This window comes from Erpetoichthys calabaricus, chromosome 6 (genome assembly GCF_900747795.2).
Source record: "Erpetoichthys calabaricus chromosome 6, fErpCal1.3, whole genome shotgun sequence".
Classification (NCBI taxonomy): domain Eukaryota; kingdom Metazoa; phylum Chordata; class Cladistia; order Polypteriformes; family Polypteridae; genus Erpetoichthys; species Erpetoichthys calabaricus.
In genome coordinates, this window is record NC_041399.2 from 51113374 (window position 1) to 51138746 (window position 25373).

The 25373-nt window shown below is 38.0% G+C and overlaps 1 protein-coding gene across 2 annotated transcripts in view; it reads left to right on the plus strand.

The window, feature by feature from the left end:
* The window catches only part of ythdf3 (YTH N6-methyladenosine RNA binding protein F3), a 61084-nt gene extending 42442 nt beyond the window's left edge, over positions 1–18642 (plus strand). For both annotated transcript variants that reach the window (XM_028803571.2, XM_028803572.2), the window contains exon 5: positions 17643–18642. In XM_028803571.2, coding sequence (XP_028659404.2) covers positions 17643–17666 — 24 coding nt within the window. In that variant the 3' untranslated portion in view covers positions 17667–18642. The remainder of the gene's footprint in view (positions 1–17642) is intronic.
* Positions 18643–25373: the final 6731 nt, after the last annotated feature.

A 25373-nucleotide genomic window follows, 5' to 3' on the forward strand; every position in this document is an offset into this window, starting at 1 on the left:
TGCGATGGCACCCTGCCCGGGGATTTGTTCCTGTCTTATGCCCAGTGCTGGCTGGGATTGGCTCCAGCAGACCCCTGTGACCCTGTGTTAGGATATAGCGGGTTGGATACTGACTGACTGTAGCTTTTTGAGAATACAATATATTAATAGAGGTCATTTTCCTCAGATTAAGGTATTTGATATAGTAGCGATGGTAAACCTGAAAACATTGCCAATGTTACAGTTGCCATATTCTTAAATTCATAAAAGTTTGTATTTTGTTTAAGTATTTCATAGCAGTAACTAGAAGGCGAGTGTGAGGGTCAGTCAATGGTATCAATTCCTTCATCCTCCAGGAACTGCCTGCATACTCTCGCCACATGAGGCCAGGAATTGTCGTGCACCAGGAGGAACCCAGGACCCACTGCACCAGCATAGTGTCTGACAATGGGTCCAAGGATTTCATCCCAATACCTAATGGTAGTCAAGGAGCCGTTGTCTAGCCTGTAGAGGTCTGTGCGTCCCTCCATGGATATGCCTCCCCAGACCATCACTGACCCACCACCAAACCAGTCTTGCTGAACGATGTTACAGGCAGCATAATGTTCTCCACGGCTTCTCCAGACCCTTTCACGTCTGTCACATGTGCTCAGGGTGAACTTGCGCTTCATCTGTGCAAAGCACAGGGCGCCACTGGTGGACCTGCCAGTTCTGTTATTCTATGGCAAATGCCAGCCGAGCTCCACGGTGCCGGGCAGTGAGCACAGGGCCCAGTAGAGGATGTCAGGCCCTCAGGCCACCATCATGAAGTCTGTTTCTGATTGTTTGGTCAGAGACATTCACACCAGTGGCCTGCTGGAGGTCATTTTGTAGGGCTCTGGCAGTGCTCATCATGTTTCTCCTTTCCCAAATGAGCAGATACTGGTCTTGCTTATTGGTTAAGGACTTTCTACGGCCCTGTCCAGCTCTCCTAGAATAACTACCTGTCTCCTGGAATCTCCTCCATGCCCTTGAGACAGTGCTGGGAGACACAGCAATCCATCTGTCAATGGCACGTATTGATGTGCCATCCTGGAGAAGTTGGACTACCTGTGCAACCTCTGTATGGTCCAGGTATCTCCTCATGCTACCAGTATTGACAGTGACCATAGCCAAATGCAAAGCTAGTGAAAAAACAGTCAGAAAAGATAAGGAGGGACAAATGTCAGTGGCCTCCACCTGTTAAACCATTCCTGTTTTGGGGGTCATCTCATTGTTGCCCCTCTAGTGCACCTGTTTGTTAATTTCATTAACACCAAAGCAGCTGAAACTGATTAACAACCCCCTCTGCTACTTAACTGACCAGATCAATGTCCCAGAAGTTTCATTGACTTGATGCTATACTCTGATTAAAAAGTGTTCCTTTAATTTTTTTGAGTAGTATAGCTTGACATATTGTTAGCTGTATGAGCATGTTGTGTAAATATTTTGTAATGTTTACACACCTTGTAAGTTATTGCAGCATTGTAATTACTCTCCCTTTTAATAAGAATTTTTGACTTCTTTTTGCACTTCACAGTAAACATAGTACCAAAACACTGTATTTAGATTACCCAAAAAGTGATTTTCAGAAAGGTTGGCCTTAAGATCTTTAGACTGGACACTGAATCCTTTAATGCTCCGTTGCCTTCATTTTAATATGTTGCATCCATTAGTAGCTGTGTTCCATTTCCTGCCATAACCACTTTTTCCTTTTTTAACCTCCTCTTACACTCTTTAAGCTACTGTAAGCTACTTTTTAATATTTTTTCTACACAGAGTTGGTGTTTTCAGCTCTAGTGTATCGCTTCATTTTTGTGTATACTTATCTGACAAAAACAAAGTTCATGTGGAAAAAGAAACGAAGATGTACAGTATGTGTTTATCTGTGATGATTCTACTCTATCATAAAATGGCTATTGTGAAAGTTTGTGTTAATTACCATTTTGAAAGCAGAAATTTGGAGATAGTACATGTTCATTATATTGTCTTTTGGCTGTCCAGTCATCAGTTATTCAAGTAAATTTATGATAAAATTTTATCTGTGATGATTCTACTCTATCATAAAATGGCTATTGTGAAAGTTTGTGTTAATTACCATTTTGAAAGCAGAAATTTGGAGATAGTACATGTTCATTATATTGTCTTTTGGCTGTCCAGTCATCAGTTATTCAAGTAAATTTATGATAAAATTCGTTTGCATTATATGATTTTTATCTAATCAAAATTATTTGAATTGTTGTAGTAATCCTTTCTATATGTAGGATGTTTTAAACATTGCAACTTAAAAAAGAAATACATGCAACATTTAAAATTCTTATCAGAAGTTGCCTAGAGCATTTGTTTGTAATATTACTCTATTCAGAAATAAACATGTTTCTTATAGTGGAGCTGATTTACACTAAAAAGATATGGACCCAAAAATTCTTACCACTGCACCAAAGGAGTTTTCCTTTTTTTCAGCTGGATAGCCCCTGACTTACTGATGAAGATACTTTAGGTTTGCAGCAGCCTCTACACATGTTTAATTTTATAACAATAATTTCTTAAATTCAGTTAGGTTGACCCCTGATGCACTGATGATTAGTTTTATTCAGTTTGTAAATAAGGTAGAACGAATTTTGTTGGACTTACTTGACCATCCACTCAATACTTTGGTAATTGTTTAGAAGAACACTTATAGCACATCAAGATTAAACATGTTGCTTTTAAACAAGCAGAAAGTGTAATGTAATGACTGTCAAAGTGAAGTTACAAATGCGCACTCAAACTTCATTTACTTGCATCCTTAACAAGGATAACCTGATACAATAAGGAGCATCACAACATCATCACAAGGCATTTACCATATTAAGAATATTTGATTTTACTAAGATTAGAAGGAAGGTAGTGGAGGTAGTAATAAAGCCAAAAGATTTACCAAATGATAGTACATTATTGGATAGTGCTCTGGAAGTGTTGCTGCATAAATAATAAGAGAATGTTTTTTTTCACACAATAGCACAGAAAGCAGTTTCAGTGCATCTGTGCTGTCAGAAGCCAAACTGGGGATTTCAAAGGTGTTAAAAGAAATCTAAAGCAATGTGCTGATGGGAAAGAGACATTTGACGTTTGTTTGTTACATGGAAATCAATACTTATTTGCTGTCTACTTCTAGGCAGGGTCAACTGCCTGGTGGATTCAGAGTTTATGTAATGAAATAGGCAGTGTCAAAACAAGATCGGAGAAGAGATACAGGCAAATGATTCTGTGAGCTGATACAGAACAAAGATGGGCAGGGCAGAGAAAAGAAGAGCAGTAATATAACTCTGAAAGGATGCAAAATTATGAGTTTTTTTTGGCATTAGTTAAGAACAACAGAATTGGCCTTTAGCCATTAACATATCTCGGGAACCATTAAGGATTTCAGAATGCTATTTAAAAAAAAGTAACTTGAGGTCCCAGTACCAGTACGCAAGAAATACTCATGCTGTCAGAAACATTAATATGCAACTGTCATTTTCCTGCATGTACAATATTTTAATATGCAAACAAATTGACTGCAAGTTCTGATTTAGCACTGTCAGCATAGCCAAAGTCTGTGATCTCTGCCATTGTTTACTGTATCTGCAGCATTAGCATAGTACTGGCATTTGGTTACTTTAGTCTGTACCATGACCAAGACAAAACCATAAACTTTGTCATATTGTATGTGCTTTCTCTAGGATGATTCAGCGAAAGGGAATACTTAGTTCTTAAAAACATTGGTGTCTGCCCTGTATCTAAAACAACAAAAGGACAGTTCAGTAATAAGCAGTTCACTTGGTATAGTGCTAAGATGTTGGAATTCTGTCCAGGCTTTCAGTGGGAACAAAAATTAAACCAAGCCATGTAACTTAACATACAGTGCTTATAAAAAGTATTCACTCCCTTAAAACTTTAAACATTTTATTGTTATACAGTGTTGAAAAACATTGGATTTCATTAGGTTGTTTGTGACATTGATCATTAAAAAAAGAAAAACTGCAACTGGTGGAGCACCCATTCAACAGTTATTGTATGCACAGTCTCTCTAATCTGAACCAGTGTACCTTGTAACTTCTTCACAGTTGTCATGGGTCTCATGATGGCCGTCCTTTCACAAATATTCATCTTGTATGGTCACTCAATTAATGTGGATGGCCTGTTCTAGGAAGACTTACAGCTGTGCCATACTTTTTTCCATATCTTAATGATTGCTTTAACCGGACTCCAATGGATTTTCAGTGGCCTGGATATTTCCTTATCTCCATCCCCTGACTTGTGATTCTCAATCACCTTTTCATGAAGTTGCCTGGAGCATTCTTTTGTCCTCATCATGCAGGTTACACCCATGTCACATTTGACAACCTTTCTAGTGACTTTCAGTTGTCACCATCATTTGCATAATCTTAGCACGTTGGAGACATTTGGTAGCATGATTTTGTGAAAGCCAGGTATGTAGTTTGATATACCCAGTGACTCAGTCAGTTTGATTTTGTCTTGGATTGTAGGAGCAGACCATGTGTGCATTAGAGCTGATAACCGATGAATGCTCATCCGGAATTACAATATAAGGCAGCAAAGAGAAATAACGAACGTGGGTGTTTTTGACCTCACAGAATAGAAGCGGGTCTCTCTGATGTCTTGTGTTTTACGTATCACAACAGAAAGGAAAAAGGGGGTTGAGATTGTGGGTGAACTCAGAAAAAGGGGCGAGTTTGACTGTGCTGAAAAGTCACCATCCAGAGAGTAAATTTGACACACCCACCAATTTTTGGTTATGTAAATTGACCTGGTGTGATGACAAGCACCCAGCAAGTCTAACATACTCCACAACTAGAGGTTGCATAATTTTACATTGGCTTAACGCCATGATACTGACCCACGAAAGACAAGTTAGACCCTCCAGATCAGGTGCATTCATAATGCAATTAGTTGAAACTCCTTGAATACAGACAGGTGATCTCCATTGAATTAATTGGGTGATCTCTAAAACCAACTGGCTGCATCAGGGAGGATTTAGTTGTGTCATATTAAAGGAGGTGACTGCTTACGTGATCAATAATTTTGTGTTTTATATTTGTAATTAATCTAGACTGCTGTTTTCACTCTTAACAATTTTGCTGTTGATCTTGGGGGTGGGAGCCAATTAAATTCACTATGATTCAATGTTGTATAATAATAAAGTGTGAGAAACTGCATGGGGAGAATTCTTTTACTAGGTACTGCACGGAATCTTTTTCACACTACGAAGCCTGCTTGTTCTTGTAGAACTCATACACCACCATGATCTATTGCAGTAGTTCTTAATCTAAGAGGAGTAATAATTCATTACATTTATATAGCGCTTTTCTCAGTACTCAAAGCGCTATCCACACAGGGAGGAACCGGGACGCGAACCCACAATCTTCCACAGTCTCCTTACTGCAAAGCAGCAGCACTACCACTGCGCCACCTGTGAGGAGTGAATCACAAAGTGCTGTATGCAGACTAAGTGAAATAAAAGCAAACATTTTCACTAGGCAGATGCTCTCCATTGATAATGAAATTTTACAGTCTACATTGTTACCAAAAAATGTATTTATTAAATGTGTATTTTTTCGTATAATGTTGCTGATATACCACCTCTAGCTGCTGATTTCTTTCCTCTTTGCTAACATGTAGATCTCTCCTTGGCATTTCTGGCAGCTATAGCAGAGAATTGCTAGCTAACTCGTACATGGTCCTTTGACTAGCAGGTGACAGTGTTAACAAATAATAGCAGTTGCCTCCTGAACATATTTTGAATTCTGGCAAAGTAAGACAGAAAAAGTTAAGGGAAAAAATTAGGAATTTAAATTTATCCACTATCGGTTAAAGGAACAAATTTGTTTCAGAACTTTTAAAAATGTGCTGAACAGGAAGCTGCAGTGATGCACTAGGACAATAGACGCAGAAAGAGAGAAAGAGAAAGATGAGTTTTATGAGCTTTCCTTTTTCCTGTAATAAGCTGGTAGCTTGTTTATTATTAATACCAAATACGGGAAGAAGAGAGATAAAGTCAAACATTCACCTGCAGCATAATCTGGAAAAAGTCATTTCCCTTGGCTCAAACCTCATTTATGTAGTTTACTCATTCAACAATGTGAGCAACTAGAATTATAATGCTGTGTGAGGTATACTGTTCTTGAAGACTTAGCTAACAAAAACCCCTGTAGCAACTGTAATGTCACCAATTTGTAAGCATCTGAAAACAAAATCTTTATAATTGTCCTTTTATAAAACTGTTAAATTTTCATTGCATGCGATATCAGATTTTTTTTATATACAGTGGGGCAAAAAAGTATTTAGTCAGCCACCAATTGTGCAAGTTCTCCCACTTAAAAAGATGAGAGAGGCCTGTAGTTTTCGTCATAGGTATACCTCAACTACGAGAGACAAAATGAGAAAAAAAAAATCCAGAAAATCACATTGTCTGATTTTTGAAGAATTTATTTGCAAATTATGGTGGGAAAAAAAGTTTTTGGTCAATAACAAAAGTTCATCTCAATACTTTGTTATATACCCTTTGTTGGCAATGACAGAGGTCAAACGTTTTCTGTAAGTCTTCACAAGGTTTTCACACACTGTTGCTGGTAATTTGGCCCATTCCTCCATGCAGATCTCCTCTAGAGCAGTGATGTTTTGGGTCTGTCACTGGGCAACACGGACTTTTCAACTCCCTCCAAAGATTTTCTATCGGGTTGAGATCTGGAGACTGGCTAGGCCACTCCAGGACCTTGAAATGCTTCTTACGAAGCCACTCCTTTGTTACCCGGGCAGTGTGTTTGGGATCATTGTCATGCTGAAAGACCCAGCCACGTTTCATCTTCAATGCCCTTGCTGATGGAAGGAGGTTTTCACTCAAAATCTGACGATACATGGCCCCATTCATTCTTTCCTTTACACGGATCAGTCGTCCTGGTCCCTTTGCAGAAAAACAGCCCCAAAGCATGATGTTTCCACCCCCATGCTTTATAGTAGGTATGGTGTTCTTTGGATGCAACTCAGCATTCTTTCTCCTCCAAACATGACGAGTAGAGTTTTTACCAAAAAGTTCTATTTTGGTTTCATTCCTCTTCTGGATCATCCAAATGCTCTCTAGCAAACTTCAGACGGGCCTGCACATGTACTGGCTTAAGCAGGGGGACACGTCTGGCACTGCAAGATATGAGTCCCTGGCGGCGTAGTGTGTTACTGATGGTAGCCTTTGTTACTTTGGTCCCAGCTCTCTGCAGGTCATTCACTAGGTCCCCCCGTGTGGTTCTGGGATTTTTGCTCACCGTTCTTGTGATCATTTTGACCCCACGGGGTGAGATCTTGCATGGAGCCCCAGATCGAGGGAGATTATCAGTGGTCTTGTATGTCTTCCATTTTCTAATAATTGCTCCCACAGTTGATTTCTTCACACCAAGCTGCTTACCTATTGCAGATTCAGTCTTCCCAGCCTGGTGCAGGTCTACAATTTTGTTTCTGGCGTCCTTTGACAGCTCTTTGGTCTTGGCCATAGTGGAGTTTGGAGTGTGACTGTTTGAGGTTGTGGACAGGTGTCTGTTATATTGATAACGAGTTCAAACAGGTGCCATTAATACAGGTAACGAGTGGAGGACAGAGGAGCCTCTTACAGAAGAAGTTACAGGTCTGTGAGAGCTAGAAATCTTGCTTGTTTGTAGGTGACCAAATACTTATTTTCCACCATAATTTGCAAATAAATTCTTTAAAAATCAGACAATGTGACTTTCTGGATTTTTTTTTTCTCATTTTGTCTCTCATAGAGGTATACCTATGATGAAAATTACAGGCCTCTCTCATCTTTTTAAGTGGGAGAACTTGCACAATTAGTGACTGACTAAATACTTTTTTGCCCCACTGTATACTTAGACTACTACTGTGTGTGTGTGTATGTGTATGTACAGTGGTGTGAAAAACTATTTGCCCCCTTCCTGATTTCTTATTCTTTTGCATGTTTGTCACACAAAATGTTTCTGATCATCAAACACATTTAACCATTAGTCAAATATAACACAAGTAAACACAAAATGCAGTTTGTAAATGGTGGTTTTTATTATTTAGGGAGAAAAAAAAATCCAAACCTACATGGCCCTGTGTGAAAAAGTAATTGCCCCCTGAACCTAATAACTGGTTGGGCCACCCTTAGCAGCAATAACTGCAATCAAGCATTTGCGATAACTTGCAATGAGTCTTTTACAGCGCTCTGGAGGAATTTTGGCCCACTCATCTTTGCAAAATTGTTGTAATTCAGCTTTATTTGAGGGTTTTCTAGCATGAACCGCCTTTTTAAGGTCATGCCATAGCATCTCAATTGGATTCAGGTCAGGACTTTGACTAGGCCACTCCAAAGTCTTCATTTTGTTTTTCTTCAGCCATTCAGAGGTGGATTTGCTGGTGTGTTTTGGGTCATTGTCCTGTTGCAGCACCCAAGATCGCTTCAGCTTGAGTTGACGAAAAGATGGCCGGACATTCTCCTTCAGGATTTTTTGGTAGACAGTAGAATTCATGGTTCCATCTATCACAGCAAGCCTTCCAGGTCCTGAAGCAGCAAAACAACCCCAGACCATCACACTACCACCACCATATTTTACTGTTGGTATGATGTTCTTTTTCTGAAATGCTGTGTTCCTTTTACGCCAGATGTAACGGGACATTTGCCTTCCAAAAAGTTCAACTTTTGACTCATCAGTCCACAAGGTATTTTCCCAAAAGTCTTGGCAATCATTGAGATGTTTCTTAGCAAAATTGAGACGAGCCCTAATGTTCTTTTTGCTTAACAGTGGTTTGCGTCTTGGACATCTGCCATGCAGGCCGTTTTTGCCCAGTCTCTTTCTTATGGTGGAGTCGTGAACACTGACCTTAATTGAGGCAAGTGAGGCCTGCAGTTCTTTAGACGTTGTCCTGGGGTCTTTTGTGACCTCTCGGATGAGTCGTCTCTGCGCTCTTGGGGTAATTTTGGTCGGCCGGCCACTCCTGGGAAGGTTCACCACTGTTCCATGTTTTTGCCATTTGTGGATAATGGCTCTCACTGTGGTTCGCTGGAGTCCCAAAGCTTTAGAAGTGGCTTTATAACCTTTACCAGACTGATAGATCTCAATTACTTCTGTTCTCATTTGTTCCTGAATTTCTTTGGATCTTGGCATGATGTCTAGCTTTTGAGGTGCTTTTGGTCTACTTCTCTGTGTCAGGCAGCTCCTATTTCAGTGATTTCTTGATTGAAACAGGTGTGGCAGTAATCAGGCCTGGGGGTGGCTACGGAAATTGAACTCAGGTGTGATACACCACAGTTAGGTTATTTTTTAACAAGGGGGCAATTACTTTTTCACACAGGGCCATGTAGGTTTGGATTTTTTTTTCTCCCTAAATAATAAAAACCATCATTTAAAAACTGCATTTTGTGTTTACTTGTGTTATATTTGACTAATGGTTAAATGTGTTTGATGATCAGAAACATTTTGTGTGACAAACATGCAAAAGAATAAGAAATCAGGAAGGGGGCAAATAGTTTTTCACACCACTGTATGTATGTATGTATATATATATATGTGTGTGTGTGTGTATATATGTGTATATATGTATGTGTTTCAATTAAGTGACAACAGAAAACCTTTTTGGGGTATGAACAGAACAGTAATATACAATAATAATACAAAACATATTATATATCCACATGATTGACTAATTCACATTTTAATAAAAAATCAGAGTTAATGTACTGCAGCTAGATGGCAGATGATTTCAGCCTAGCTATTGATAGTTTTGCTAAGGGCAATCCAAGTTTATTTTAGTTTTTTTCCCCACAGATAGTGAAATTCTAAATATTTATTTATTTATTTAATTTATTTATTTATAAAAGTTAAAACCTTATCTTTTTGACAAATGTTGTATCCCAAGACATGAAACTAGTGAAAATAAACAGGTCAGCTTTTAACAGTTTGGCCAGGACATTTATTAAATTAATAAAATATACTTCATGTAATATTAAATAAATATTACCCTGGACCTCTTCAGCATTGCAATACAGTGTGAATGTTACTAAAGAATAATTTTTTTTTTCTAGTCAAAGTTTTTTTTCTTCACATCATGATATTTATTAGTTTGCAACATGAAAGTGTTTTTAAAAAATGAAGCATATTTTAAAAATTAATAAAATACATAGCCTGCTTTTTCCTTCTATAACAGAGCTTATGGGTACCAGGGTCCTACTATAAAGAAAAGCCTTAAAATTTACTGAATATCAGGTATTGATCCAGTGTCTTAATATTAAACGTATATTGAAAAACAGCATATCCATTTCATTTTAAGAAAGAAAAAGAGGAGAAAGCAAACCAGTTTTGGTACAATTCAGCCATTCTAAAGGAGAGCAGCTCTGTAACCTGCAGATCACATAGGAGGTAGTTGGCCTCAGAAAGTCACTGCCAAAAGCTCTTCCTGATCTTATTAAATGATGATACCAAGATGAGGATTGGTGCCTCAGTTCTATAGGCAGCTAGACAATAGCAAGTAAAAAAAATAAAGTCACACAATCGCTTATATCTTTCACTATACAGAAGTTTTTCTCTTTATTTTGCAAATTTCCTTCCTAATGCCACCGGATTGGTAATGCATGTGTGTGCCTCAATGAGAGTGAATATTGAGCTTGCACATAGCATGTAATCAAGTCACAAGAACTAAACAGGTATTGTAGGCATTCATCCATCCATCTTCCTAATCCGATCTTTCAGGGCAGAGTCACAGAAAAGCTGAAGCCTTTCTGAGCAAGGGCAACAGTCCATTGTAGGGTGAACACACTTACACCCCCACACATACACAGGCCACTTTAGCAATGCCAATCCACTTAACCTTGCACGTGTTTTTGCGCAGTGGGAGGAAACTGGATCATGAGGGGGTTAATGTGTAAACTCCATGCAGGGAACACCCAGGACGTCAACTCTAATCTCCATCACTGGAAGAGGCAGCACTACCAACATGCCACCCAATAATAATAATAATAAATCCATCCATCTTCCTAATGTGCTTATCCAGGGCAAGGTCACAGGGCAGCTGGAGCCCTTCCCAGCAATGAAAGTCCACAAGTCTGAAACAATACGTGGATAATAATAATAATGTTTCTAGTAATAGGAATAATCCTTAATATCTTCCATCCATTAATCTCTTCATATATTGTTTCCCTGCTATAAGCAGAATAATAAAAATAATACATCCATCTTCGTTAACCCTCTTATCCAGGGCCGGGTCATGAAGAAGTAAGAGTCTATCCCATCAAACATTGAACACAATGCAAGCACAATACCTGGGTAAGGCATTAGTCCATCACAGGGCGAACACACACATACAAACACCCACACACTAGTGCCAGTTTAGCAATGGCAAATCAGCTGTTTAATCAGGCAGATAGGTAGAGTTATAGCATAGAGCTGTCATTCCTGCCTCACTGTGCCAGGTCTTACATAGATTTCATGTTCTCTTTATAGTTTGATTTCCATCAGTGTCAGTGAATTTACTCACTCTATATCATTGTGCTCAGTTCTTTTATTACCATATCCTCAGCAAGAGTGACTCCTCATGCATTAAAAGATTAGTAATTGGTTTGTTGTGGTTCTGTCTGCTCTATTTCAGCTTGGCTTAGCTCTTTTACAATTCCAAGACTTAATAAAAATACAATGCACTGTATTCCTTTTAATTCAGATCAGATTTTCATGTGTACATAGTACAATGAAACTTTTCTTTGCTTATTTCACAACTCAGCCACTCACTGTGCATCTTACTCCATAGGCTATGTAAAATAACACTAAACCTAAAGAACTGGGTATTCAGCATTAGACTGACGTAACGGCCTACAAGGGCAACAGCAAGCCGACAGATAAGCAAGCAACGTATCCTTACCTCAAGAAAATAGGTCCAAGCATCTGTGATAAAGTTATAGTTTTTCTTTTTTTTGTTGTCATAATGATGCATCATAAACATGTAAGACATGTATTCTTGAAGGAAAATCTTTGCGACTTCACAATGGATGTATTTGGTAAGTTTTAAGGCCTTTCTTTATAATGGGACCCTGATAGCCATTAGCTCCATTATGAAATGCAAGAGTGGGAAAGGTTTTTTGTTTAAAATATGCTTCAGTTTTGAATGCAATTTCATGTAGCAAACTACTATATACCACGATTCTAAAGATATATATTATGACTTGAAAAGTAACAAGGTTATCCTTTAATGCATGCATTTATTCTCATGAAGGTTGAAGAAATTTACTACATCAAAAGTTATAATACAGATCTTTAGCGGCTATCCTGACTTAACATGCCCAGGAAACATGGATGTTAAAAAAAGATGTCATGGAAGAAATAACGTATGTTCCAAGTTTGCAGCTTGAAAAAGAGAATTCCAAGAATGGCAATGATGTCATGCCAGACAGCTGCTTATAGTATAGTTTCATAGTGCCAGTGCTTGGTAGTCAGTGGCATATTTTTATTGTGCAGACAGTATTAGAGTTGACCTGTGAGAATGCCTTAAAATAAATTAAGTATTTAATGGTGGCAGCTGAATTCTCAAGTGAGAAATTGAAAGTAAAAAAGTTAGCAATACTGCCACCTCAAGACAGTAACGAAAACGAGTACTAATCATGCAAAGATGGTGTTTTAAATCTGCTCAATCCATTTCAGGGTCATAGTGCTGATTTGGCCCAGAACTGGGAGCAAAACTGGAGACAGACCTAGGCAGGTGCCAGTCCGTTTTAGGCTCCACTCATGCACACATCCATGCTCACAAAGCAGCCATGAAGGATCCTCCAACACCCATAAATGGCTTTTGAACCCAGGACACTGTATTCTTGAGGTGACAGCATTACATTTAGAATAAGAGTATTAAAAAATAAATACATTTTAAAGACACATATTAGACTAAATATTTATTTAATGTATTTAAATGTGCTTTACAAAGGTATTCCTTTAGTTATATTATTTGTATTTGCTTGACAATATTTCTTCTCTGAGACAAAAAAAAGTTACACTAAGGAGAAGTAATCTAGTCTTCTTAAAAACAAATATGAGAAATTACCATGACCACCTATGAAAATGATGAGGTCTACATGTCAGTCTCCATAATAACAAACACTTTTTATGGGGTTGCTTCAGATTGACCTTGGGACGCCACACCAAAAATGCTCTATGGATGCATAAATAAATGAGCTTAAAAAGAACCAAATTGTTTCCCAGGTACATGTCGACCACCTTGATGTAACACGGGGATTGTACCGGTGAAAATTATTGAAGGAACTCTCTTCTTTCTACCTGGAAAGATATGGGAGGTCCAGCAAAGTAGTGTCAGTAAAGAAATGGCTGACATGGCAGCACTGCCAAGTATAGGGATGTGGATTCCTTTATGGGCTATTGGATTACACTACAGTCCAAGGGCCATAAGAGTGTAATAGGTTGGACTACATTCTCAACATCTACTGCATCTGGTCATGTCTGTTATTCCCACTAATTATTTGGATAGTGTGAAAATAATGAAAGTCTTACTGCATAGAAACATGAAAGTCTTGTTCTGGACTTAAAATGAGTCTTTTTGATGTGAAAGCTTTTTGTTTTTCTTTGAATAATCAATGACTGGTCAACTATTATAAAACAGTTCTTAATGGTCTAAAACATTTTATTAACTAGGCTACTAACAATACAAAAACAATTACAAATTAAACAATTTTTGAAACACGTTACTGTCATTTTTCATTAGTTTAAAGTATATTTAGAAAGTAGTAACCCTTACTTATTATTTCTGAGTTTGCTGTGTTACAAAGTTGAATTAAGAGATTTGTCTACTCATGTAGAAGTAAACTTCTGTAATGTTAAAATGAAATAAAGTGTTCAGATGTCTTAGGAATTACATTAAAATTAGAGTCTTGACAATTACTTGATAACCATTCCATTTGTTTGTGTTAATCACCTTATTTGGGTTATGTGTTCAGTTGTTTGAGAGATCAGACTAAATACATTAACAAGATACACCAATGTTAAATTTGAATTTACTTCTGTGTTGTTTACTGATTGCATGTTACATATCACTGTCTTTGTGAAGCCAATATTGGAGTTGCACAGCTTTTGCTGAAATAGAAGGGCCTGTCCAGCAATTCACAGATTGAGCCTCTTTGAGGGAGTTGCGAGAAAGAAGAAACTTCTGAAAAGGGCCAACATTTAAATAAGGCCTGAAGTTTGCTGGAAGCGACTAGGGGGAAAAAAATTTGGAATCCTTTTAGGGGAAAATTTTGTTGTTTGATGAGGCAGAAGTTTACCTCTTTGAGCTAATATCAGAGGGCCATGTTTGGTGCAAACCAAATACAACCCAGCACCCAGGTAACACCACCCCTACTGCCAAGCATGATGGCAGCAGCATCATGCCCAGAGTTTGCTTTGGAGAGACTGGAATGCTTGTTGCCATTAAAGGCAACATGGATGGAGCCAAATACAGGCGACTCCTTTAGGAGAACCTGTTTTAGGTATCTGTGTTTATAGAAATGGTTTATTTTCCAGCAGGACAGTGACCTAGAGTACATGGCAAGAATTACTGAGGGAAAAAGAAGGTTAATATTCTGGCATGGCCCAGCAAGTGCCCATCCTTCAATCTAAATGAAGCTGTGTGATACTACCTGAAAGTTACTGTCCACCAATACTTCTTTCCATCTAATTTGGCAGAGATGGAGCAAGGTTGCATTGAAAAATGGGCAAAAAATCCAAAATCAGAATGTGTAAAGCTCTTACATGCAGGCCTATAAAATCCCTTTGGCTGTAATTGCTGCATTTAATTGGAGAGCTTTGTGTGTATGAATACTTATGTAAGTGAGAAGTGTAAGTATTTCAGGAAGATCAAAAGTTAGCTGGATAAAATATCTTTATTTAATAAATGGGTTGAATTTATTGTGTTAGTTAAAGGAGGAAATTTTTAATTTAAAAGAACAAATATGAAAAAAGAAAGGGGTGAATTCTTTCTCTACATCACATTAAAACGGCATATAAAAGTTTTATAACATGCAAACTCTTTATAGCTGCTGATAATGGATACCTAAACTAAAGTGCTTCTGAATAATCAATGTGATGGAAGTTTTACTGAAACTGAACCGTGTCATCATCTGAGGACCTGACTGTCAAAATATTGTAAATATTAACACTGTAGTCCAGCTCCATGCAGTTTATAAAAGCACATGCATTAGTCAGAAGTTACCATAGTACAAGCCTGTAGCCATGGAATATTTTGGAGCAATCCATCTTTGAAGTGCGGTGGCAATGAAGACATAAGTAGTTTTAATGAAGTACTATTCACTTAAGTTCACAAGATGATTGTACTGGCACCACATGTGGGAAAACTTCATGAGATCTCTCACTTGATGGTTTTCCAATCATACAACTTCACAATGGCTAGTCTGTAGTTGTAGCTGCGTGACTCGCATTGGCAAGATAGTTTCAACAGAATGGCATGTCCTTTAGGCTCACCAGCACCAAAGTGAAAAGTTAGGGTTAGATGCCACCAAGGAAATGGGAAACAGCAAGTGCCAGTAGCAAAATGATGATGTTGTTGTTTTTGAGTTACATTTTGTTAAGCCTTTCTATGCTGCAACACCAGGGGGGGAGGGGAAAAGAATATTTCTATATATGAACAGAAATGTAGTATATTGAATACACTGTCATGTTAGTCCATAAAAATCATACTATCTTTACTTTGTACATAATAACGTAACAGTCATTCCTTTATACTATAAACGTTAACTGTTTTTTGTATATGCTCTTGATTAATGTTTTTGATGTTTCGTGTTATTATTTTTATAAAGTTTTTTTTTTGCAAGGCTGAGAATGAGCATAGCTTCTTCTGAATTTCAGTTAGATGTCTCTGTTTCAGCCTCATTAATGGCTGGAAACATCCCAGAAGAAATGCAGCAAATAAGAATTTTAGACTAGCTGTTTAACATTAAAAAACAAATCTATTCAGTATTGAACTTTTTTCTTTAATTCTGCTTTTACACATTTTGACTATACAGTGATCCCCCGCCTATCGCTGAAGTTACATTCCAGACCCATCAGCGATAGGTGAAAATCCGCGATATAGAAAGACAATATAAATAAACATTTTTTTATAGTTTAAGCCTCAAAATACCCCTCCCACACTTTGTAAACACATATGATATGTGGATGTCAAGCTAAGGATATGAGTAACATCTCTCTCTATTATAAAAAAAAAAATCTTGACAGGGAGACGAGGCGTGATCTTCTCAGAAGACAATTTGACATCCCGCGAGGGACATTTTAACGTCACGCAAGACAAGACAGTGAGACAGAAGGACAGCTGCTGTAAAGACTTTTAACTGATTGACGCACAGAGCGACAAGCAGAATAGGCAACTTGGCAGAAGCAGCACAAAGCCAGTAGCTGATCCGTCCACTTCTGCTTAGTGTGCGTTCAGCTTCCCCGCTTCACAATGCGAGCGGGAGAAACGCAAACTGGCAGGAGCTTAGCGCGCCTCCAGGGGGGGTTGAGCGAAGCAATCGGGACCAGATCATCTTGAAGAGACACTTTGACGACACGCAAGACTAAACATTACAACCTTAGGAAGCAATCCTCGTGAGACGGTGACTTTTGCACGTCACGCCCTACTTACAAACAATTTAAAACAAGTTCACTGGTATCTAACCTCACGTTTGCTTTTGGCAGACAAACTTCAGGTGCTCCCATCTCTTAAAACAAGCATAACACACAACTGGCCAGCAGCAAGACAGCAGCTGAACCGATCGCATCTCTTTAGCGTGCGTTCAGACCCCCATTTCCCATGAAAATAGCAATTTTTATTTTTTTTTTTTTATATTTTTATTTTATTAATTTTCATTGTAATCATTCCATACAAACAGATCCATTTATAACCCAACAAATTTGAAAACAAATCAAAAATAGCAATTTTTAAATTGTTTATGTGGTAAACCAAACCCGGGGGTGGGAGAGCGAAGCAAGCAGGGCGCAGCGCGGAGCTCCCTCGTAATAATAATAAATCCGCAATGTAGCGGGGGCACGATAGCTGAACCGCAATATAGTGGGGGATCAATGTACTGCTTAGTAAATATTGTTTTATTAAAGTCCTTGGCCTCTTTCAAAGTTGTTTATATCATATAGTTAAGTTCTTGATTGAAAGATTAATCTGAAATTGTCTTATGTTCAAGTAGGTTGATTTTAAATGCCAGTCGGTTATTTATCCATCCATCCATCTATCTATCCATCCACCTGTCCGTGTTCTAACCTGTTCAATGGAAACAGTAGACATAAAGAGGAAACCAACCCTGGGCAGGGACACTTTTTTTTTTCCGTCTAGATATTTAAGTTATGGTAATTGTTTGCACAACCTGTTTTGTATTTTAAACAGTTGGAAGGAATCAATACTTGACTCTGCTTTGAATATAATAATTATTTTAAGGCAATTGAGAAGAAACCAAGTAACTTTCTTTTAACCTGTGGGAAATGGTACCTGTCCTTTTCCAAGCTTCAGACATCCTATTGATTTTGTTAAGGTTTTATCATGTAAGTAAAAACTTTTGTGCGGTAACAGTATGTCAGCTAACAGTTTTCTTTGTACTTCTTTCACAGGAGAGGAATAGAAACAAACAGTAACCTTGCAGAGATGTCACTACTAGAGCTGCAACACTAATGATGTAGACCCTTAATTGCCTAACTTCAGAAAGATGGGGAGCTATGAGAAGTTTTCTGAGGAAAACTTTGCCTCCAGAGATTTAACACAAGTGGATTCTGTAAAGGTTCTTGGTGCATCTGACCTTATACTCCTTTCTCAAAAATAAAACACACTTGAACTGTTTTGTTTAAGCACTTTCGGTCCTTCTAAAGCTACAACCAATTTCTGCTGTCCTCCATAGTGCATCCAGTTAAAGACCCAGGAGATGCAAGCAATTGTGGGGATTCTTTTAACCTTCTTTGGATTTGTTTGTTTGTTACTAACAAATTAACCAGTGTCGTGGGTTCCGATAATGTGAGGTATCACAATGCTTCAGACTATCTTCTTGGTGTTGTAGGACTTCTTTTTTTAACTTAATCAGTTATAGCGCCTTTCAGAAGGGAAACTATAAGAGAAAAATATATACAGATTATGTCATATTTAAACCTAAATGAAAAGCCCGAATGTAACAATGAAATCATGAAGGTTCAAATGTTGAGTTTTCTTAAGAAAAAAAAAACAAAAAAAGAAGAAAAATGAAAGCATCATATAAATATTCTAGACTGATTTTTCCCTTGTTTCAGACTATGTTTTGTGTACTAAAGAGAATATTATTATGCAGCTTGGTGAATGTCACCAGTTAATGCACATATTTGTTTTTTCCTGTAATAATGTAATACGAAAGTGCATTTGTCTAAGGAGAAATTTGTTTAATTCTACTAGTTATCCTGAATTTTGAATTAAAATGTACCTCAATCTCCACCAGACTTTTTACAACCTCTATAACTACATTTACAATGTAACTTACCTGTCTGTGGGTGTTTGCCTGTAGACAGATTATTATCAAGGAAGTGACAACTTTCTCCTCTAGGTGATTCATTAGCTAAATAAACATAATACTTGTTTAGCGAGCATAAACTTTGATTTTTCCTTATTGTGTGCTTTGAATTTATATTTTCTTGTGGGTCAGAAGCTTGTTTGTACAGTAATCCAAGAAGGTCATTCTTTCTTCGTATGGGTCTAAGCTCATTTCAACTTAACTGGCTTTGAGAAACCTAACAGGAGATATGGAGCACAAGTATTTATTCCTTATGCTTCTGATGTGGTAAGAATTTCCTTTCTGTATACATTTCCAAAGTTGTGTCCTAAAAGAGTGAACATTTACTCACTTGGAACCCAGGTCACCAATTTGGATCCAGAACAGATAAATCAATAAAGCGCTTCTGTCAAGGTGGAGAACAACAAAGTGCTCCTAACTGGAGACTATATGGTGCAAAATGTTAAAATTCCAAACTATGATAATCCGGCAGTTAAAGTAAAATGCCTCCTGGAGTAAACATCTCTGACATTGAGGCTAAACTGGACTTTCTCATCAAGAGTACACCTCATTACTACATGTTGACACTAACAATAGCTCTGAAGTTTTAAAGATGACCTTCAAATCCATATTCCCCAAAGCAAAAAAAGAAAGTCTGAACGTAAATGTATCTGGCCTTTTACCAGAATTACATAGAGGAGATGTGGTCTATAGCAGATTGTGTTCCCTTCACTGCTGATTAGAAACCTGGTGTACAAATAAAAGCACAGCCTTTATTAAATATTTGGGATGATTTTTGTAAAAGGCCTGGATTTTCCAAAATCTAGACTGTCTTCTTCATACCTGAAGAGGATCTTTTATTTTATCCCAGAATATGGCAGCAAAAGTGCCTGGCTGACTTATCAAAGCACCACCAAAGCTGCAGCCTTGTGATCTTAAATCGTAAGTTGTTGTTTATTCCACCTGCTTTTATTTTGTATCTGCTACGCAGAATCCCAATTATGGAACACATTAATGAAAAATTAGTCCTGTAGCCTAATCTTAATTGATTGATAAAGAAAAGAGCATAATTAAACCATTAGTTAAAATCAGATCCTGCACTGTGGTACATGTATTAAAAACATACAGTAACTCCAAGTGTAACACCAGTTTAAAAACATCTTTGTAGTTTAAAATGTTGTTTGCTAAACAGTAACTCTCTTGGAAATAAAGCTGCGTTGGTAAATATCAAGTGTAAAATCTGATTTGTTTCTCCTTAGTGAAACCTCGTTTAGTAAATCTGACACTATTCCCTTAGCCGAGGCTGCACGAAATGGTTTTACATTCCTTAATAAATACAGAACTACTGGTTGAGGAGGTGGCCTTGGGATAATTTTGTGTAATGGACTACAAACCAATTCTAAAAGTTTAGGTGAATCTACCTCCTTTGAGACACTTGTTTCGGATATTTAAACAGACTCCAGAACAAATGCAGTAGGAGTCTTTACCACTGGGTCTGTATTCATTGTTCATGACTGAATTTAGTAGTAACCTTTAATCTGATTTAGTTAAATTATAATACAGTGTTGATAGACACATTGATGTGGAAACTGACACTTCTGGTAAATGTTTAATTTATCTGTTAATCTAGGTTTTCCCAGATTGTTAATGGCAAGACTCATTGTTATAACCACATATTGGATGTGTGGAAAAAATGGGGAAAAAAAATCATTGAACTCATTGCCTGTCACATGTAGAAATTTTGTTGAGCTGTCAGCCATGTGTTTTGGTTGTTTTAGTGGTATATTATTTGTGATCGTAGTCCTAAAGCAGTATCAGAAACAGAAAATAAACTCAAAGCTTTGCAGCATATGGAGCAAAATCAATCAAGCTCATCTGCAAGAAACTGTAAAGGGTGGTTGCCAGTAATGTCAGGAGCAAACAGTTTACTGTGTAGTTTGAAGAAAATACAGTAATTTGCATAATGGTGCATCTTGGCGTGTCTTGTGGAAAATATGCAGCACTTTCCATTTTTAAAAAACCCACAGCACTCCTTCACAGTGATGTGAATAAGCGGCAAACACAGAATTTGCAGCAGTGTTTGATTTTTCTAACATAATTGGAGCATTTTAATACACACATATTCCAATAAGGGCACCTAGTGAGAATGAAACTGCTTTTCTTAACTGTAAGCAGCTACAGTCTAAAAGCATGCAAATCATCTGTGGTGCCAAGATGAGGCTGACAATTGTCAGAAACGCTGTGGGTATAATGCTGCATAAAAAGACTTCTTCAATTACAGATGCAATTTGCAAATCAAAATCAAAGAGCATAGATATTTTTTTCCTCCTGCTATTACCCACACAATGCTGGTAACTAGCAAACTGCTTCATTTTTGGGCCACCAAATAAAGGATCTTCACTGCTGGGAGAGATGCATCATGTAAGATGCCATTGAAGGTCTGCAGCATCGTGATTGCATATGCATGAGGTTGATTAGCATGGTTCATATATGATAGTTTCTGGGTGGGGATGGAGACACATTCACGAACCCACATTTACATGATAATTGTGATTTATAAACAGTAAATTGTGTAAAAATGTGCGTGTATCAGGTTTTATAATGGGGGGGGGGGGGGGGGCATATGCACTTTCCTGTCTTTTGGCATATGTGTACACTTGAAATCACATGGAAGTTTTAAAAATGAGGCCCAGATCCGAAAACTCTACATTGCATAAGTGTGATTAATAAAGGACAAAAACAAATTGAAAAACGGAATTCTTACAAATCTGCAGTTTTAGTGTTGATGGAATGCAAGCCAATAGTGGCTGAGAAGCTACAACTGGATTTTTTTGATTAAAGATACAGTTGCATCTGAGTTAGGTTTCACCTGAACAAAGTAGAGTAAAATATGCAGGCGTAGTGCATTAACAAAGCATTTCACAGTATTGAATTTGCAAATCAAGAAAGACATAACGAGAATAAATCATGGAAATGCTTATACAAATGCACTAAATTCTAGGAGCTTTACCAGGGGAAAAATGATCTACTGCAATATAAATCACTGGAGTGTAGCATGCTCAACTGATAAGAACAAATTACATTATAGATAAGAAATTGTTTTAGAGTCTGAGTTCTGAAGTGATGTAGTAGACCGTAAAGCTCAGAAAAGAATGAACTAAAGTTTTACGAGCCAACATTTCATTAGCTATCATTAGTTATGTAACCTTCTTGCTGAGTCAAATGCTTTGGCATCCTATTCTCTCAGTTTAAACATCCAAGTGCGATTGCTTCTAAAGCCCTGAAATTAAACACTTGTTTAAGGGGACCATGTATGGTACACTCCATGTCTAAAGAGCAGCCAAACTATATAGTAATCCCTGATTTGCAAATATATATATTTGCTTAACACTTGTGCAGAAATGCATCAAATCACCAAATGTCTGCAAGTCTACAGTTATTTCTAACCCACCCCCCATTTACACAGAAAGCCACATAAGAAAATGCCAAAAATGTCAATATATTACAAAGCCCAGAAGGCAACTATAAACAGCCTTTTTTGGCCTGGTCCCATCTGGGTTATGTGGATTGCCCAGGAATACTGGGAATCTTAACAATTGTGTGCTCTGCAGACTAATAAACCTTATGACCTTCAATCTTCTGTAGAAAATGTATTTTGGCTACTTGTACTTGCAATCTTATTCTTTGGATGTGAGTCTGTCACCATACGCAAGGATGGAAATGATGATTGATTATTACAAAAGCTTTAATCAGAGGACATAATTCTTAGTTTAAAATCATCCACAAAATGTCCACAAAACTATCAGGACTGCATCAATTCATTGGTCAATCTCACAATCACCTCTACCCTGACTCATGGCCAAGATCACAAAGTACTTAAATTCCTCTTCTTGGGGAAGTTGCTAAACCCTCCTGTGTGGGGAGCAAGCCTCTGTTTTAATACGATAACCTTATATTTGGAGATGCTAATTCTTATCCAGACCACTTAGCTGTGAACCTCTGTAGCCTGCATCAGAGGGCATAAGAGGACAACATCATCTATAGATGGCAAGGATGTACTCTTAAGGTTCCTACGATTAGTACTGTGTACTTTCCATTAAAATCATAAGCAAAGATGGTGACAAAATATATCCTTGATGGAGTCAGGTTAGATTAGAGTAGATTAGGTTAGGATAGATTTGATAGAGAAACTAGATAAACAACAGCAGGAACATAAAAACAAGGATACAGACTCACAGGACAGATAATACAGTCAATCATCAATTAATCAATTGAACAATAAATAAATAAACTTAACAAGAACATTGGGTGGAAGCATTGAATTGTCTGATAGCAAATCTACACCCACATTGAATAGACTTGACACCAAGAATAGTCAAAGTCAAAGTGAACTTTATTGTCATCTCAACCATATACAAGTATACAAACAGAAGAAATTGCGAAGCTCAGGGCCCACAGTGTAACAACATGACGTGCAAATAATAAATTAAAAATAGAATTAAAATTTAAATTTAAAATTAAAAACACAAACAAGACAAGACATTGTGCAAAGACAAGACAAAGAAGTAGCAGCAATATTGATGTGTAAGATATGTAATATAATAAATAAATAATAGATATAGATAATACAGAAATTATCAGTATATGATAATAGTTGTTTAAGGCGTGTAAACAATGACAGGTCAGAATGTTTCACAGCAGAAGGATAAAAGAGTGTCAAAATACTTAAAGGTCAGTATGAGATTTTCAGTTCTTTTCTACCTGCACACTCGTCTTTGCAGGACAGTGGCTCACATGTATAAAAGTTCTGTTTTTAGAGTTGGTTGAGGCCGTGTGGAAGGTCCCAGGGGGCAGCCTGGTGTTAAGGAGTCTAACAGCTTGGGGGTAAAAACTCTCCTTCAGCCTGGCAGATCTGGCTTTGATGCTGAAGTATCTTCTCTTGGATGGCAGAAGTGTGAAAAGTCCATGTGAGGGGTGTAAGGGGTCCTGCACAATGCTGCAGGCCTTGCGGACACTGCGTTTGTAAAATATGTCCTGTAGTGAAGGGAGAGGCACCCCAATAATATTCTCTGCTGTCTTCACTATCCATTGCAGGCGCTTGCGGTCGGATATGTTGCAGTTGCCATACCAGACAGTGATGCAGCTGGTCAGAACACTCTCAATGATTGCCTCTGTAGAACATGGTGAGGACGGAAGGGGGAAGACTTGCTCGCTTCAGCCGCCTCAGGAAGTGTAGTCTCTGCTGGGCTTACTTGATTAATGATGAGGTGTTATGTGTCCACGTGAGTTCCTCAGTTATGTGCACACCGAGGAACTTGGTACTCCTAACACTCTATAAGGTGTTAATGACATGTATGGTACCTTCTACAAGATACCACAGGGCAAGTAATCAGTGCCATTTTTCAAGTTCAAAAAGGGCATGTCAATAGGTTTGGCGACCTCCCTTGATGCTTCAGCTATCTATGAAATGATAAATAGTCCACTCCTCTGTGGGGAGGATGTAAGTCACACTGTTCCACCTGAATCCAATGTTCAACTACAATAAGTGATATTCAATACAGTGACACAATAATTAGCATTTTTCCTTCTCAGCCCCTGCAACAGAATCTGTGTCAAGTGATTGTTCTTGTGAAATCTGCCCATGCCCAAGTGTTGTTTTTTTCAGGGTTCTCCACTTTTCCACCAACATCTCAAAGCCATGCACTCTATGTTAATTTTCAACATTAAACTTATCTGGGGTGTATGTGTATTTGCGTGTGTGTGAGTGATGTGGGATCTCTCTATTTGCCATTCCAGCAAGGACACCAGAACTATGAGATTGACAAAGGTATACACAAATCATCCTTCACTCTCTCTGTTTGTGGTTTTCACTTAGCAGACAATTTTCCAACTAATACCCCAAACATGCTTGATGCAATCAACAAAACAGTATAGTTTATTTGTAACATAAGGATAATAGAAGATAGACATTTGCATATAAAAATATATCTCTCTATTATATAAAAAAATCTTGGGTCGAGACGTGATTTTATCGGAGACACTTTAACGTCCCACAAGACAAGGGGGACAGCTGTGGTACAGGCTTTTAAATGATTGAAGTGCAGCGTGACATGCAGATCACGCAGCACGGCACAAGCAGCAGCAGCAGCAAGCCAGCTGATCAAGCATAGAGGAGGTCAAAAATGTATTTGTTTTCCATTGTATCACCATTTAAGAGGGTTTCGGAGGAGCAACCACATCTCCTTAGCGTGCATTCAGCCCCCCTCTTCACAACGCGAGAGGTAGAGACGTGAAGTGGCTGGCACGTAGCGCGCCCTTGGTGGGCAGTGGATGAGCGAAGAGAGTAGGGGGCAAAGCCCCTTAGTATATATATATTATCACGAAATAAACAGACAACAAAGAGCATAAAGTTTTGGGGAAGCTTTCCCGTATAATCTCCTGCCGTGGAGAGATCAAAAAAGCCTGATACTGAGGGTCAGTTGTAAAAATAACAGTAGACAACCAGGATTATAGAGATGCTTGTTTATATAATAATCAGATAGGAAATATGGTAGACAAAATGGCTGGTGGATATGAGGTGAAGAGCAGAAAAAGAAATGGAAGTGACGTACTTGGGGATGGATGGAAGTGACGTCATCGGTGGATGGACGGAAGTGACGTCCTCGGTGGAGGACGGAAACCAGGTAGGGAATTTGTTTTCTTTGGAATGAAATGAAAAATTAAGATTAGTCTTCTGTTGGTCTGTGGGAAGAGGAGAAAAGGCATATATATACAACACAAAACATTTTATTTTCCCTTTTTCCATATGAAAAGGCTCAGAATTATGAATTTT